This window comes from Rhineura floridana, chromosome 15 (assembly GCF_030035675.1).
Source record: "Rhineura floridana isolate rRhiFlo1 chromosome 15, rRhiFlo1.hap2, whole genome shotgun sequence".
Lineage (NCBI taxonomy): Eukaryota > Metazoa > Chordata > Lepidosauria > Squamata > Rhineuridae > Rhineura > Rhineura floridana.
Genome location: NC_084494.1, coordinates 3,447,571 through 3,460,772, shown reverse-complemented (window position 1 = coordinate 3,460,772; position 13,202 = coordinate 3,447,571). Strand labels below are relative to the sequence as shown.

At 47.5% G+C, this 13,202-nt stretch overlaps 1 protein-coding gene across 1 annotated transcript; it reads right to left on the bottom strand.

Annotated features, from left to right (window-relative positions):
• Positions 1-839: 839 nt before the first annotated feature.
• MRPS15 (mitochondrial ribosomal protein S15) lies at positions 840-11,618 on the bottom strand. The gene is made up of 8 exons (XM_061596431.1): positions 11,413-11,618; positions 8,557-8,619; positions 7,954-8,029; positions 7,448-7,496; positions 7,103-7,187; positions 3,322-3,380; positions 2,132-2,323; positions 840-1,066 (listed from the first exon to the last, which is right to left on the bottom strand). Exons 1-8 carry the CDS (start codon positions 11,525-11,527, stop codon positions 947-949), a joined length of 759 nt encoding a protein of 252 aa, XP_061452415.1. The 5' UTR covers positions 11,528-11,618; the 3' UTR covers positions 840-946.
• Positions 11,619-13,202: the final 1,584 nt, after the last annotated feature.

The following is a 13,202-nucleotide window of genomic DNA, read 5'->3' as shown; positions in this document are numbered from 1 at the left end:
TTATAAACGCACTGACTGGACACTTGGGATTCAGTTACAGTAACACATTCAGATAAAGAATTCATTCTTTCCATATTCAAATTAATTAGTGCATCTTCCCCTTGTGAAAAACGTGGTCATCTAAAAACTGAAGCTACTGGATTGCTCAATTAAATTAGTCTCTCTTTTTCCTTTCTTACTGAAACTATGCTAAAAGTACTGGGATATCTTAAACCTGCATAAACTGCTGCAGCAGAAGAACCTGGGTATCGAGGCACTGATAGTTTGGTCTTTGTTGGGCCTACATATGCAGCAACTATGGCATGAAGTTGGCAGAGCACCAACAAACGCCCAATCTGTCCAGTTGGCCTAACGCAAGGTATAAACACTCCATGTTGGTACTCAGATGTACAGAGAGCCCATTCACAAAAACCAGTAATTTATAACAGCCATTCTGGCAATTGACCCAAGTAGCGTGTCATAAAAATCCACACTGCCAATTCAATCCACAAGTGACTAGTCAATGTTAATAAGGTAATTATCACCTTCTATACCTCCCTGCATATTATTTCTTTCTGACCTCACAGTTTACTATCCCACCAAGACCATGAACTTGCAATTCAGGACAACCATGCGTCGGATGAAGTGAGCTATAGTTGCCAAAAGCTTATACCATAATATATTTGTTAGTCTTTAAGGTGCCACAAGATTCTTCATTGTTTTTGCTGCAAGTGACTAACATGGCTAACCCCCTGGAAATTACCACAAGAAGGATTAAACTAATCCATTGACGACTGCCTCTGAAGCCTACACAAAATAGAAAGAGGACTCTGCGTGCAGGAACACACTTCCACACGCACTTCTGAAAGCAGAGGAAACGCTGGTGGTTAAACCATTTATTGGCTACCAGCTTCAGAACGTGTTGCTCCATATAAGCCCCCTTCCCCCCACACAGAGCAGGCGTTGCTTATACTGGGGTTCCTTCCACTGGCAACGCCTGCTGCTCTGCCGCTCTGCCTCTCTTTAGCGACCCTTGCTGCTTCCTGAGACTCTCCTGGGCTTTCAGCTTCTGTACCTCTTGGAAGACCTAGAGGGTTAACAGGAAGAAGAGAGGTGATTGGACATTTAGTAGCACAAACCAAGGCCACAACATTCTGGGCCCTATTGGGGTGGCCAGCTTTCCTAGGTAACCCCTGCACCACAGTGCCATAATCCCTGCACCATTCTCTAATTCTACGATGGCTCCTCAACCATACATTTGGCAAGGGGCATTTACTATGTTTATTCTGTTTCTTCCTCTATGGAAAGGGCCATAGCTCAGTGACAAGAGCATCTGCTTCACATGCAGAAGGTCCCAGGGCCAATCTGTCCAAAGGTAGGGCTGGGAGTCTCCTCCCTGGAACCCTGGGCAGCTGCTGCCAGTCAATTATTGTAGACATTCCTCCATGGGGGGTGGGGGTTGCACCAGCCTGCCTGGCAAGTCAGCCTTCCCCAACCCGGTGCCCTCCAGACGTTTTGGACAATAACTTTCATCAGCCCCAACTATTTGCTATTTGATTCTGAGCATCCTCCCAATAAATGAATCCCACCATGTCTGTTCAATTCCAATCTTCTGCTGAGATTCTCACAGGCCTGCCTGAAATGCAGGGCCAATGACTGAATACAAAGTGCAAAAGATCAGACTGAAAATAGCTCCCCTGCCCCTTTCTCAGGCAGCCACGACTACTGAAGGGAAGAAGCAGTTCCTTCAGCACTCAAGTTCTGAAATGAATGGTTTTTGTTTCGGCTTTTCTTTTCTGTTCTTGTATCATAACGTATTACTTACTGATATTAACGTTTGTCCATAGGGTTTATTAATAAGTGATTTATTAATTAACTTACTGACAATGTATAAGTAAATATTTATATATATTTCATGATTATTTTTGTGAACTGAAAGTGTTTTAATGTTTTTTTTTAAAAAAAAACTTCTTGCTTGCTGATAAGTAACTTCTGTCCAATCTACTTCAAAATGCAGGTTGCCAGTCTCGTTTCCAGGGCTGAAGACTTTGGCCCAAGAGCACAAGGCCCGCAGCCACTTCCAAATCTCCTTTCCATTACAAAGGAGCTGTGCTTCCAAACACTTTGACTGCGGAAACCCCAGCAGGCGTACCTTGAGGCACAAGGCTTTCTTGACAACCCAGCGCCGTGTGGCTCTCCGACGGTACAGCAGAGGGAACTCATACTTAATGCCCAGCTGCTTGCATGTGTTCTCATAGACATCATAGCGGCGATTGCGCAGAAACTTCAGCAGCATATTCCGTCGGTCTTTGGCCATCATCATGTTGCGACGGTTGACCTTGTCCTGGAGACAAGGGTTATTTATTAATTACTATTAATTGTTTGTATCCCTCCAAAGCGGCTTACAAAGTACCATCAAAATACATTTGAACCACCACACTCAAGATCAACATATAAGAAGTCACGAGGAGCCACCTTCTCACAGAGCAGCTAGGGGCGGACAGCCCTGTGCAGGAAGGAGACAGTCCAGCTGGAGCAGACTTCAAGGCCCTCTTCCCTTGCTCTCCTGGTACTCTTCCCACAGAATGGCAGCCGAAGCAGGCTCTGAGGGTCACCTGTAGCTATGGCAAAGTGCAGGGCTATTTGCTGATTAAAACCTCTTTAATTTTTCAACTATCTGGCTATTAATCTACTGACCAACTCACATATTACAAAACTCCAATGAAGGAAACTTTTATGAAGAAGACAATTTCTTATTAATTACCAGAGGGGTGCCTGTGTTAGTCCCTTGCTGCCTACTAGCCACCTAGCTGTGGTCAAGATCCTGCTGTTAAAGCCCTAAACAACTTGGGCCAGAATACCTAGCAGACTGCTTCTCTGTACACATTCCCAGCCAATTGTAAGACCTTCAGAGGAGGCCTTGCTGGCTTTATCAAGGTCAGTGGAATGCTTCCATTTAGGAAATGTGCCTTCTCAGTGGTGGCCCCCTCTCAAACACGCTGTGAAATCTGGGAGGCGAAAATAGGAGTTACATTTAAATAATGTACCTCTATGCAGGGTTTCCCTGGATTTTAATATTTTAATTTTTACTATTTCCCCCACACTGTTCTGTGTTTACTGGTATGTGCATTAGCTTTATTGTGTGATATGTTATTTACAGCTCAGTTTTAACATCTTATGTAATCAGTACTATGCAAAATCCAATTTTAAAAGAAATACTGATGTTTAAATCTGAACAGCACTTGTAAGTAGTCAGTATACAATAGTAGTTCCACCCCAAAAGACAAATTATCCACCGACTTTGAATACCCCATGTATTCTTCTTGCTTCAAAGAAAGTTACCTTGGGATGCAAATGCAGATGTTCCTGGAGCGTGCAGATCTGGGCTGTCAAGTGTGCAACTACAACAACAAAAGAAAGTCACTGCAGAAAGGCCAGAAACAAAGTGCAACTTTCAATGTTAAATTTTCACATTCCTGTTTCATTTATTTATTAGTTCTTTGATTTATATCCCGCCCTTCCTCCCAGTAGGAGCCCAATTTTTAAAAACTGTACCTGCAAGCAGCCAAAGAGATAACTTTGGGTGTACTAACACCAAGAACTTACCCCCCCTGGGAGCTGGCCACTGAATGTACTGCTGCTATTCTAGAGTTTGCTCCTGGGTTAAGACAGCTTAGTATTACATACTGTAACTGGAAGATCTAAGGGTAATTTCCCTTCAGCTATTTTAAAGACACACTGTGGATAGAGGTGGGGAACACCTGTGGCCTTCCAGATATTGTTGGACTCCATCAGTCCCAGCCAGCATGGCTAATGGTCAGGGGTGATGAGGTTGTACTCTAGTAACAACTGGATGACTGTAGAAAAGCAGGGCCACTTCATCTGCTCTGCTGAGATCCCAGCTCCATTTGGCTCCTCCCCTCCCTGAATTATTTCCATTCCAGCTGATCATTATTAAGAGCTACTATGTAACTTTAAAGATTGGTACTTGGATTTGCTTGCTTTCCTGTTCCCTCCTGGTTCCCTTTTCCTTTTGCATTGTGTCTTTTGGATTGCAAATCTGTGGACAGAGGCTGTATTGACCTTATGCAAGCTGCTCTGAAACCTAATCAGTAGAAGGGGTGGGTAAAAATGTTTTAAAATAAGGGTAGGGAACCTTTAGCCTTCCAGATGTTAACAATGTTGGCTAGGGTTGATGGAGGATTTAGCATGGCAACATCTGGAGGGTCATCCGTTTTAAAACAAGCGTTTTCTGTCCTTCAAATATCAATGGTTGGCTAGAGTGACCTCTTGAAAAGCAGTATCTCTATCCACCTTGATTGATAAGGTGGGTATGGGACTGGTACTACTTTTGGCCATGTTTAGCCTTGAGAAGACTGAGGAGAGATAGTATAGTGCTCTTCAAGTACATGAAAGGTTGCCACACAGAGGAGGGCCAGGATCTCTTCTCGATCGTCCCAGAGTGCAGGACATGGAATAATGGGCTCAAGTTGCAGGAAGCCAGATTTCGACTGAACATCAGGAAAAACTTCCTAACTGTTAGAGCCATACGACAATGGAACCAATGTCCTAGGGAGGTGGTGGGCTCTCCAACACTGGAGGCATCCATGAGGCAGTTAGACAGCCACCTGTTGGGGATGCTTAAATTTGCATTCCTGCACTGAACAGAGGGTGGACTCAATGGCCTTATAGGTCCCTTCCAACTCTATGATTCTATGAGAGGCAGCAGTAATTTGCTTACTCATTGAACTAGCTACAAAAAAGATATAGAATGTTACTGCAGAAATCACTGCTGAAAAGAATGATGGCAAGTGCTCATTTTTAACCACACAAGCAGCCCAAATTCTTGCTTTCGTGACTTGGCGTAGAGAGCAGAGTTAAGATGTTGCTTTCTGTGTACCTTAGTGATCACAAAGGTATATCAGAGACAAAGCCTCTACAATAAGTTGGACTCTAGCTCTTTTGTGCAGAAGGAAAAGCACAGACGCACTTGCCAAAATCAGTTATGCTCCCTACATCTCTCTCAACAGTAGAAGACCATCCTGTAGCAATCTCCATCCAACACTTGCTTTGCAAGTAGGATCCAGTTGGAGCTGTTTCTATGTGGCTTCGTAGCTCCATGTTCTGCAACGCGAACCTCAAGGTGCCCACTGGGGCTACTCCCGCACTGAAACCTAAGGCTTAAAAAGGTTAGAAGCACTAGCAGAAAACAGACTGCTGATTTCAGATAGAAGATATCTGCAAGTGTTTTATTCAAATCTTCTCCAGATGGTAGCAATAGATTAGATGAATAAATCCAAATCACTTCAATGAAACTGAACTACATCCAACTAAACCAGGGCTGGCAAGCCTTTTCCAGCTTGACAGCAGCATTCCTTCATGGGTAGCCTTCTGGGGGCCACATGCCAGTGGCAGTTGGTGCCAAAGGCAAAAGTGGGCAGATTAACAGATGTGACCCTTAGATTTGGGCATACAACCATAGAAGAGTTGGAAGGGCCCTGTAAGGCCATCGAGTCCAACCCCCTGCTCAATGCAGGAATCCAAATCAAAGCATTCTCAACAGATGGCTGTCCAGCTGCCTCTTGAAGGCCTCCAGTGTCGGAGAGCCCACTACCTCTCTAGGTAATTGGTTCCATTGTCGTATGGCTCTAACAGTTAGGAAGTTTTTCCTGAGTCCAGTTGAAATCTGGCTTCCTGCAACTTGAGCCCATTATTCCGTGTCCTGCACTCTGGGACGATAGAGAAGAGATCCCGGCCCTCCTCTGGGTGACAACCTTTCATGTACTTGAAGAGTGCTATCATATCTCCCCTCAGTCTTCTCTTCTCCAGGCTAAACATACCCAGTTCTTTCAGTCTCTCCTCATAGGGCTTTGTTTCAGCAGGACACATTCTAGACACACAATAGTCAAAGGTTTCTATGGACCTCTCCCTCCCACATCTAACCATCCTTTGACCAGGCAAATTCAAGGACACATTGCAGCTAGGCAAGAGCACCTGAGGGGGACGCTGAGCAGGGCTGGTGATTCATTCATTGGCGATCACTCGTGGCCAAGCAAGATTGTTTTCCAAGATAAGGTCTTTAACAGTTGGTCCATAAGTGACTGTGGAGGTCAATTCTAGCCCCCTCCCCATACGGGGTGAGCAGAGTGGATCCTGAATAGGACTGCTCAGTTGTGGATATAGCTGCCGAACTACTCAACTGCCTCGGTCCTTGAGCTGGGACGACTGAGTCTGTATCCACCACCCATGTGCTGGTCCATGACTAGGGGCTTCCGGATTTCACAGTCCTGCCCCCGTCACCATTCGCCGATCGCCATGGGACTTTTGGTTTGGTTTGCTTGGAAGACGCCTGTGCATGAATTTGTTTTATGTGAGGAGATCGGTGCATGACGATCAACACACAATCTTGACAGAAAATGCCTTTGATCCAATGGCATGGGTACCACGACGATTGGAAGTCTTTTATCTGCTGCAGCCTTCATCCGCCTTCACAGCCATTGTAATGTACACATTGTTATCCTCTGCCTGTTCTGCCATTGAGGACTTTCTTGGATCTGTCTGGTTCCTCTCCCTTGACCTTACTGCCATGGGCGACCCTGCTGGGAGTGCATGACTCCCAATGGCATCGCTCACAGGGTTCATTGGAACACACAAGCCCACTCACAAGGGCCTGAGGAGGTGGAGTGTGGCCTAGTCCTGAGGGCCAGAAAGAGAGGCTGCGCTGCCCCCGGGGCTGGCGGTTCCCCACCCCCTGAATGAAACAGACAGAAAGTCTAAAACCTAAGCTTCCTAACCATCCCCACCACCACCAAAGCTGGAAAAGCCTTACAAGACTTTTGGGGTCCAGGCATATAACTGGCTGAATCTCCAAGAAAGATGATGGGTGGGGACAGAGAACAGCTGTGTCTACCCGTTGCATATTGCAAAATGTCAGCGAGGAAGCTTTATGAAGAAAGGGAACAGAGATGTAGCTGTGTCAATTTCTTGCAGCAAAACCAACAAAGAGATCTCCCTTCCTCTCCCAAAATAGGTTTCTCCTCAGTCTTTGGTGGGACACTCACAAGATGACAGCAAAGGAAACAGGAGACGGGCAGCTTTCCTCTTCAGATATTTTTCTGCTTACCTTGAACCTCGAAGGAGCCAGAGTCATTTGGGCTCTTCCGGACTTTCTCTGCCAGCTGTTCTTTCTTGATTTTCACTTTCTCCCTCTGCGTACACAAGGAGAAGACAAAACTAATTTGACAGCTAGGGTGACTAAAGGCCAGGCAGCTCAAGCTCACTCTGTTATACAGGACCATTTAGGACAGCAGCAGGCCACTGTTTGCAATGACAACAGCACACCTGCTTGCCTACAATAAAGGCAGAAATTCCGTATTTGTCACTTTTAGACCACTATGCAAATGGTAAAGCATGGAAGAGGGGAAAATGAATGATCTTGAAGAAATATTTACCCCAGATCCTAAGTTACCTGGTTTGCCATTTCCAGAGACAGCAGCCTTCGCACAACATTGTCTACCCTGCAGGAAAGCACAGGGACTCTTGATTACTTGTTTCTTATCCCCTGAACAACTTAACATTTTGGGAACTGCTTCAAGTGATTAGCAATCAAAGGAGCCATGTTAGAGATGCAGAATTAAATTTAGCTACAGGAGCTGAACAGGGTGGTTTATAACAAATGTATTGGAGGTTGCTGATTCATAGGGTTGCCGTAAGTTGTAATCGACTTTAAGGCATATAACAACAAGAGCAGCGCTAATGAAGGACCTCCCTCATTATCCAAGGACCTCAGCCAACAAAATGAGGCCTAAGTGGTTGCATCTTGGGACCCCCTTCTCCTTCCCATTGCACAATTTGACACGTGGCAGAGTTTAAGGCAGCTTAATGTTGCATAAGTGCCAACTAGATTTGCTGTTTCTTTCATCAAGGCCATTTCATGAAACTCATAGTCCTCTCCCTGGCCCTTGCAAACCTTACTTGTTTATAACTGGGACCTTGGCATAATCTTTCAGCAGCATTGTGGCAGGCAGGTCATCCAAATGGCTGGGGATTTCTGTAACAACAAAAGTGATAAGAACACAACAGCTACCTGATAGATCACTCTTGTCCAGCATACTTTTTCCAACAGTGGCTAATCAGTTATCTATGGAAACTCACAAGCAGATGTCTAAAGAGATTACAAAAACAGTTCTCAGCATCTCCCAGTAGGTAAAGAGAGGGAAGTACACTGTGGAGGGCAGAGGGGGATTCAAGTTGTGAAACACAAGTGTCCTAGAAGTCACCAGGAAATTGACTCACCAATTTTCTGAACATGTAGTAAGTAGATGGAGACGTGTGTGTCTTAATACGTCCAATCACCTTTTATTTTTAATTTTTATCTAACAGGATTTGTATGCTGTTTAATTGTAAATAAAACCTCTAAGCAGTTTTATTTTTCCATTTCAATGGATCAGGAACTGGGATCAAAGGTAAAGGCACAAACCCGTAATCTATAAAGTTCCCTCTAACCTGAACCCCAAACAGTTCAGATGATAGTGTTAGCAGACCAATTGTGTATGACAGCAAGAACAGGGCACAAACCTTCCTTCTTTTTATGGGTAGGCCTGGCATAATTCCTGGCTGTTTGAAGGAGAGGGCTCTTACCTAAAAGGACAGAAAAGTAGCAGGGGTGATACATGCATAGAACCATTTTAGCGCAATACAATAACAAAACACATTAGCATTTTCCTCCTGGGAAGTAATTAGGCACATCATTTCTGTGTCTTGGTGTCTGAAGCAATTAAAATGCTCTGCCAGTCTGAAAACACTCCATAAAGAAGCACTTTTGGGGCTCATAAGTACACTAAATGGCCCTTCTGAAAAAAGTTTTCTGCCCCACTAACATGCGCTGCACACGAATATGAGGAATACATGGGCAGAGACATAATAAGCTGCTTCCCCTTTCAAGCTCAAGAAGACTGTGGCAATCATGCAGGTTGCTGGGGTGCATGTGTGACATCTTGGAGAATGTGGGGGGGAGGCATGTTTTACAGCATAATCCTTTGCATGACTATTCTTTAAAAAAGCCCCACCAAGTTCAATGGAGCACACTCCCAGGTAAGTGGGTTTAAGATTGTAGCCTTCACGAGACACCAACTTTCCCTTTAGTTTGGAGCAGCAGACCAACTTTTGGAAACCAGACCAAGATCTCCAGCAAACTCTAGCCATTCAGTAGCTTCCAGAACTTCTCTACCACCAACTCTGAGATGATTACGTTCCTGCTAGTAGCACCTGATTGGAGGATAATTACATGCGATTTTGCTGTGGCTCATTTTAAAATGGATTATGCCATCTCCAGGCCAAGAGAGGTGTGTCAAGATCTCCAGTGCAGGGAAGGAGGAACTGAGGTAAGCAAGATCATCTGCAGCTTCTTCACCACCATATTCTTTTCACAATCCAAGGGCATATTCAAAACAATTTGGTATGCTAAGTGGAGAAGCAAGACCAGGAGCAGGACTGGAAGAAGGAGTTCACTGTACTGCGCCCTTGGTTGTGAGCCTATCCTGTTTAATGCAGGAGTGGGGAATCTTTTTCAGGCTTTCTAGTCAACCTTCTGAGGGCCACACACCAGTGATGGGCAGGTCTATAGGCAAAAGTGGGTGGAGCAATGAATGTAAATTTTGCCCCTGTACAGTAGACTAGTTTCTGTACACACACACTGTCCTCCATCCAGACAAGCAAGAAGCATTATCAGAGTTCAGTGATGCATTCCAGTTAGGCAAGAGCACACATGGTGTTAAACAGGGCCAGCAAGGGGTGTGGTCTGGGGACAGCAGGTGTGGCCCAGGGATAGTTCTGAGGCCAAATAGAGAGGCCTGGAGGGTTGCATTTGGCACCCGGTCTTAAGGGTTCCCACCCCTGGTTTGATGGGCAGGAGGCACATAGAGTGGGAAACCTTGGCACATGTCAGGCTGGAAAAAAGCAACAAGTCTCCGAATTCCCAATGATGCAAGAACCCTGGACAGGGCCATGGAGACACTAAAGCAGCCCTGGGAGCCACTGCTCCATCCTCCCGATACTAGGGTGTGTGTGTGTGTGTGTTCCTGCACTCCTGGGTAATTACCAGAGCAAACTAACCTTTTTATTTATTTATTTAATTTAGCTATTATTTAGTGATAGTACTTATAGCACTCTCTCCATCGAATAATTTCAGTCCCACAGCAGGGAGCAGAGTAATAAAGATAAACAGACTATACTAAAATTACAAAATCATATAAACAGGTCCAATAAATGTATTAACAATTCCGTCAGAATGCAGGCAAGCAACACCACCACAAGAACAAAAAGCAGGGCATCCAATTGGGCATAGGTAAAACTAAACACTGGATGTTCAAATGGATGGTCTCAGCAACAGCCCCCACCCCATTTATCTGCTAAACCGCCCAGTCGCTCCCCCTCAGTCTCTCAGAGGAAGGAGGCCACGTGCTGCGCCTGCAGACTGACTCTAGGCGTTTGAGCAACTCAACACCTTTCACGCACACACACACCAACCCATCCAGGCTCCCACCCTGAGTGGTATGAACCATTGCCCACAGGCATCTATAGCCAGAACCTCCCACCTTGTCCACAGAAGCAACACAGCAAAACACAAACGAAAATGGCAACAAGCCACACAGCTGGCGCTCCTCTTCCCAGTCCTCCTGACAAAACTGGCAGCCCTCAAGGTCAGTATGGCTCCCAGGGACGGCAGGGCAGGTGGACTTGCTGGCCTCTTCCATCTCTCCCCTCCTTGCCAGCCAGCACAAACAGCATTTGGCGTCCTCAGCAGAAGGCGCTGTGGCAACACGCCTTAAATTATTACACCAGCAAAGCAAGCGGCGCCTCTCCAGGGTAGGGTCTTGCAGTGCATAGTGCGTGCGTGCATGCATGTGTGTACTCGCTCATGTGCATGTACAGGATGCCCTCAATGCACGTTATGCAGTTACGCCAGATGTCCCAACGCCAACGAGCTGCCCGCCAACTTCACCCTCTTGGACGATACTCGCAAGTAGGTGTGTCCTCCCCCACCTCCATTTAGGCTGCAATGCAACAGGAGTAAGTCCCAGTGAACCCAATGGAGCTTACTTCTGAGTAGACACCTATTGGGCTGCAACCTAAGTCTACTTTGTTGGGATGGACACACCTCCTGCAAGCAGCTTGCAAGCGATGGGGGGGGGGGAAGAAAGGCCTTCCCGGCGCTGAAGAGCAGGGTGACGATGCTGCAAGCCAGGCTTCCCTAAGCGGGCGCCCCTTTCCCCCATACGTCTAGGGCTGCCACTCCCGCCAGCCCCAAACACCCACAGGCGCGATCCGGTCAGGATGAAGCCCGCGGGCTGAGCGAGGGGAGGGCCGCGGCCGGGCCCAAGACCTCCCCGCCCGGAAGGACGCGGGGCCGGCAGCCGCGGGCGTCTTACTCACGAGTGCCCGGACTCGCCGCCACGCACGGGCCGAGGCGGCTCCACCCCCGCAGCGCAGTGCTTCCCCTTGCCGCCGCGGCCGAGACTCCTCGCAGCAGCAACGCCGGCGGCCACATCTCGCTCCGGTTTCTGTCAGCTCGCGGGCGCCGCCATCTTTGTCCGCCCCAGGCCAGGGCTCTCAGTGACGCCCTGCGCGCCGCCGCAGCCAATGGCAGGCGAAGGAAAAGGCCGAGGCCCGCCCTCGGGCGAGTGAGTGACAGGCCGCGGCTGCCTGCCCTGGGGTGTGTGTGCGTAGGCCGAACTGACTCGCTTGGCCCGCCCAGCGCAGTGTTGCCAGCTCTGGCCGGCAGCGCCAGGAGATGCTGGCTGGGGCGGAACCTTATCCATGAGACAAACCAAGGACGCCGCAGCCGCCTGCACCGAACTGTGGGCCCTCCTCACAAGCTTGCTGAGCGTGACAGAATTTTGCCTTACAGCATGTGGGCCCATTAGCTCAGCCCATGCTGGCTTGGTGCCCTCCAGATTATTATTTGTTGTTGCATTTATATCCCATCTTTTCTCCAAGGAGCGCAAGGTGGCTTACAAACATGGTTTCCCCACTTCTCACGTAATCCCCACAACAACCCTGTGAGGCAGGGACTGGCTCAAGGACATCCAGTGTTGTGCCCCAGGCGCAAGGGGAGTTAGATCAGGGAGAGGAGTCAGATGAGGACGAGTTCCCTGGGGGCGTTAGGGGGGGGCTCTTGCCAGCCCGCAGACTTCCTCAGCTCGCACCCCCATCAAGGCAGGTCCCGCCCCACCTGAACCATTGAGAAGCGACCCTTTGTGCGCACCAACCCCACCTGCGCCAGAATCCCCGCCTGGCACTTCAAATGCACGAAGACCTTCCCTACTTAAGTAGGAGCCCTCCTGGACTCTAGTGCTGAGTCAACTCTCCCCACACACTGCAGAGACTGTTTAGGTAGCTTAGCTAGGGAAAGTAGTGAGTCAGAGTGGAAAGATTTATGAAGTGCATCGCTTTGGATGTAACCATCACACTAATAAAACGAGAAATAGAGTAAACCTCGCCTCGCTCTGGTTCCTTTGTCTCTGGGCAGGACATCCGGTAAGCCTCATGGCTGTATGGGGGTTTGAACTCTGTATTAAGAGGTCAAGTTCGTCCTGTTTGTTTCCCATACTTTGGGCATTAGTATACAGACATCGCAGACCATATGATTTACGGCCTAGCTTCCTTCCTACGTTTTTATGAAGACTATTGCTAGGCCCCTTTAGAGCCGTTCCCTCAGATCCTCTTACTGTGCACAAGCCTTTGTTAGTCATTATCACCAAGTGTACGTCTCCCTCTCCCTTAGGATTCAGTTTAAAGCTCTCCTGATTAATTTCTCCATGCTGTGGCCAAGCACATTCTTCCCAGTCCTTGTAAGGTGCAACCCATTGCTTGCCAGCAATCCATCTTCCAGGAAGTGTAGCCCATGGTCTTAGAATCAGAACCACCTTCGTGGCCTGTCTTTCACTTGGAGTATTTTTCTTCCCATTTCCACTCCTCTTCTAAGTACCAGAAGGGTGGACGAGAAAACTATCTGGGCCCCAAAGTCCTTGAGTTTCCTTCCCAGAGCTTCAAAGTCTGACATGTTTTCTTCATAGCTCTACTTGGCAGTGTCATTTGTTCCCACATGGATGAGGAGAAAGGGATACCTGTCAGTGGGCTTGATGAGTGATGGCAGCCCTTCCATCACATCTCTAATCCGCCCCCCAGGGAGGCAGCATACCTGGCGAGTCCACGGATCTTCT